General features: G+C 36.5%; 1 protein-coding gene across 2 annotated transcripts; it reads left to right on the top strand.

Moving 5' to 3' along the window:
* Positions 1-275: 275 nt before the first annotated feature.
* Positions 276-2,768, top strand: LOC9324551 (glutamine synthetase cytosolic isozyme 1-2). Of its 2 annotated transcripts, XM_021035385.1 has the most exons (11): positions 276-523; positions 701-740; positions 845-948; positions 1,035-1,083; positions 1,174-1,280; positions 1,369-1,456; positions 1,542-1,670; positions 1,762-1,836; positions 1,928-2,019; positions 2,107-2,266; positions 2,349-2,768. In XM_021035385.1, the coding sequence occupies exons 1-11, from the start codon at positions 450-452 to the stop codon at positions 2,499-2,501; spliced, it is 1,071 nt and encodes a 356-aa protein (XP_020891044.1). In that variant the 5' UTR covers positions 276-449; the 3' UTR covers positions 2,502-2,768. The 2 variants fall into 2 exon arrangements, with proteins under 2 accessions (XP_020891044.1, XP_020891045.1); XM_021035386.1 differs by lacking the exon at positions 2,107-2,266 and having other exon boundaries at positions 340-523; positions 2,397-2,469.
* Positions 2,769-3,442: the final 674 nt, after the last annotated feature.

Here is a 3,442-nt window from a genome sequence, read left to right as displayed (position 1 = left end):
GTTATATGCTACCTTTCAAACTTAATTTCCAATGTTAACATTGTAAAGTAGTAAATGGTAAGTAACAATAACTCCAAAATACCTACTCTTACAAATTAAAAATACAACGCCTACATAAATTATCTACCTACTAGAATTTTTAATATATAAAATCTGAGAATAAGTCAACAATCAAATTAATGACTAAAGATTACCAAAACTAAATTATTTCCTTAGTTAAAAAAACAAAAACTACTTTATTATATTTTATTTAATATCATAATGTTTGCAAAAAACAGAGTATCCTCACGTCACCTTCTCTCTCTATCTCTCTGTATCCTCATTGCACTATAAGTACTACCACAACCACGAACTCCAAAACATCATCTCATAAACCAAAAACACACAATCTCAAAAGTTTGAGTGTTCCTCATTACAAAGAATCAATCTTCTTGTTCCTTTTTGCAACCATGAGTCTTCTTGCAGATCTTGTTAACCTTGACCTCTCAGACACCAGTGAAAAGATCATCGCTGAATACATATGGTTCGTCTTCTTCCTCTGCTTTTGACCATTAGGGTTTCTCTAGATGTTCTTGTTCTTACCGGAAAACAAGAGCATGAGTCAAAGATTTTGAATCTTTAAAGTCAATCTTTGTATTTGTCCCATTGGTTTTTTTAGCTTTTTGTAATTACATCTCTAATTTGGTCTTTATTCAAATAGGGTTGGTGGTTCTGGTATGGACATGAGAAGCAAAGCCAGGGTAATTTAATTTTTCTTTAACTATAATTCAATTGATAAATCGTAATTTTCTTGGAAAGATTTGATTAGATTGAATTACTAAGTCTCTGTTTTTTTTTAACATAGACTCTCTCTGGACCTGTGACCGATCCATCGAAACTTCCGAAATGGAACTATGATGGTTCAAGCACTGGTCAAGCTCCTGGTCAAGATAGTGAAGTGATCTTATAGTAAGTCTCTTCAAGAATTTCTTTAAAGACCGTTCTCTTTCGCTTTTTCGATTCGTTTTAATAATCGTTTGTTTTTTGTTTCTTAGCCCTCAAGCGATTTTCAAAGATCCGTTCCGTAGAGGCAACAACATTCTTGTGAGTTTAATGTTTTTTTTTTTTTTTTTTTTCTTGCATATGTTCTGTTTTTAGCGGTTAAAGATTAACGTTTTTTATCGGTTTGATTAGGTTATGTGTGATGCTTACACTCCTGCCGGCGAGCCAATCCCTACGAACAAGCGACATGCTGCAGCTGTGATCTTTTCTAACCCTGATGTTGTAGCTGAAGTGCCATGGTTAATCCAAATTCCCCTGTTTTTCCTTCTTTATCTTTTTCGGTTTCTTGCGGTGGTCGTAGATCGCTGACTATTTCCGGTTAATTAGGTATGGAATCGAACAAGAATACACTTTGTTGCAGAAGGATGTGAACTGGCCTCTTGGATGGCCCATTGGTGGCTACCCTGGCCCTCAGGTACATTCCGTTTCACGGATTTTTTCCGTTTATTTACCGCTCTTCTTCGATTCTCTGTTCTCGGCGTCTGAATTATGTCTTGCAGGGACCATACTACTGCAGTATTGGAGCTGACAAATCTTTTGGAAGAGACATTGTTGATGCTCACTACAAGGCTTGCTTGTATGCTGGAATTAATATCAGTGGGATCAATGGAGAAGTCATGCCGGGTCAGGTAAAATTAACAACCAATAAAGTTTACAAGATCACTTATGAACTAAAAGCTTAAAACTTTTTGATTAACCAAATCATTTTTGTGGAGGCAGTGGGAGTTCCAAGTCGGACCATCCGTCGGTATCTCAGCTTCTGATGAAGTGTGGATCGCTCGTTACATTTTGGAGGTATAATAAAAAACAATCCACTCTCAAATTTTGTTGATCTCTTTAAAGGAATAGAAACTTAAAACACAAGTTTTGGTGGTTTCAAAAACAGAGGATCACAGAGATTGCTGGTGTGGTTGTATCTTTTGACCCGAAACCGATTCCGGGTGACTGGAATGGAGCTGGTGCTCACACCAATTACAGGTAAAAGGATCATTAATCTTTTTGCTTGTTAGATCTTTAAAATGTCTGTGAAAATATTCAAAAAAAATGGTGAACGGTTTTTTTCAGTACTAAATCGATGAGGGAAGAAGGAGGATACGAGATAATCAAGAAGGCGATCGAGAAGCTCGGACTAAGACACAAGGAACACATTTCCGCTTACGGTGAAGGAAACGAGCGCCGTCTCACCGGACACCATGAAACTGCTGACATCAACACTTTCCTTTGGGTAAACTTATTCGAACATTTCTCTATTTGTAAAGTGTTTGATAACATTTTCTGACCTTTGTGTTTGAATATTCTTTAAAAAGGGTGTTGCGAACCGTGGAGCATCGATCCGAGTAGGACGCGATACCGAGAAAGAAGGGAAAGGATACTTTGAGGATAGGAGGCCAGCTTCAAACATGGACCCTTACATTGTTACTTCCATGATTGCAGAGACTACACTCCTCTGGAACCCTTGAAAAGGATGATCCATAAATCTTGAAGTTGCTTCTGATTGGCTTTCTTGGAAGTTCCAAGTTTGTCTTTTCTACAGTTTATTAAGCAAAATTGTACCGGTTGATATTGCCGGAGTTTGTGATTTGGGGCCTTTCGTTTTTTTCTTTATAATGTTTTGGGTTCTGTGGTTAGAGCAAATTCGGTTTGCTCTGTTTGTTTGACCTTTATTGAACCTTTGGTATTTGTACTAATAATACAATCTGAAAAGGCCTTTTCATGTTTCAATGTTAGAGAGTAAAGATCTCAGAAATTAACAGTCCAGTATATCTAAAATACAATTTCCGTAAGGTTCTTATCGCAGCCCGTGAGCGAAATCAGCCTGGCTTTGGCTGGTTCGATTGGCTAACCGATGCTTTATTTTTCATATTGCAACACCAATCCTGGTCCAGTGGTCCGTTTTGGTCTATGACCCGCAAGATCGTTGCGTACTCATCATCGACATTTTGAACCTCTTGGCTTGCAAATCAAACCACCAATGTGGGATGCTTATCACTAGACCCAACAAAGCTATGACTACCTCTCCGGAAATTTATTCCCACCCACCCACCTTGATAACAAAGTGGATCTCAACGTGCACTAATTACTAATTAGACACCATCAAGCTTCAAGCTAATGAATAATGGGTTCAAGTGGGCTTTAATATCTAATTGATTACACAAGTTTTAAGTAAAGCCTGGTTAGGTTGAGTCCGTGTTATCTTATTATATAAAATATGGTTTTCAAAGTCAATAACTCATATTATCGTGACACGTGGCAAATCTATCGATCTTAGATTTTGACACGTGTAAAACAAATATTTTCTTTTTTAAATTAAAAATAATAATTGAAAGTAATAACAAATTTAAATAATTTAAAAAATGTAAAAGATATTTATAAGAATAATTGTAAATAATTCATATTTCTA

This window comes from Arabidopsis lyrata (assembly GCF_000004255.2).
Source record: "Arabidopsis lyrata subsp. lyrata unplaced genomic scaffold ARALYscaffold_2, whole genome shotgun sequence".
Taxonomy (NCBI): domain Eukaryota; kingdom Viridiplantae; phylum Streptophyta; class Magnoliopsida; order Brassicales; family Brassicaceae; genus Arabidopsis; species Arabidopsis lyrata.
Note: the sequence above shows the minus strand (reverse complement) of the source record. Positions and strands in the feature narration are given on the sequence as shown.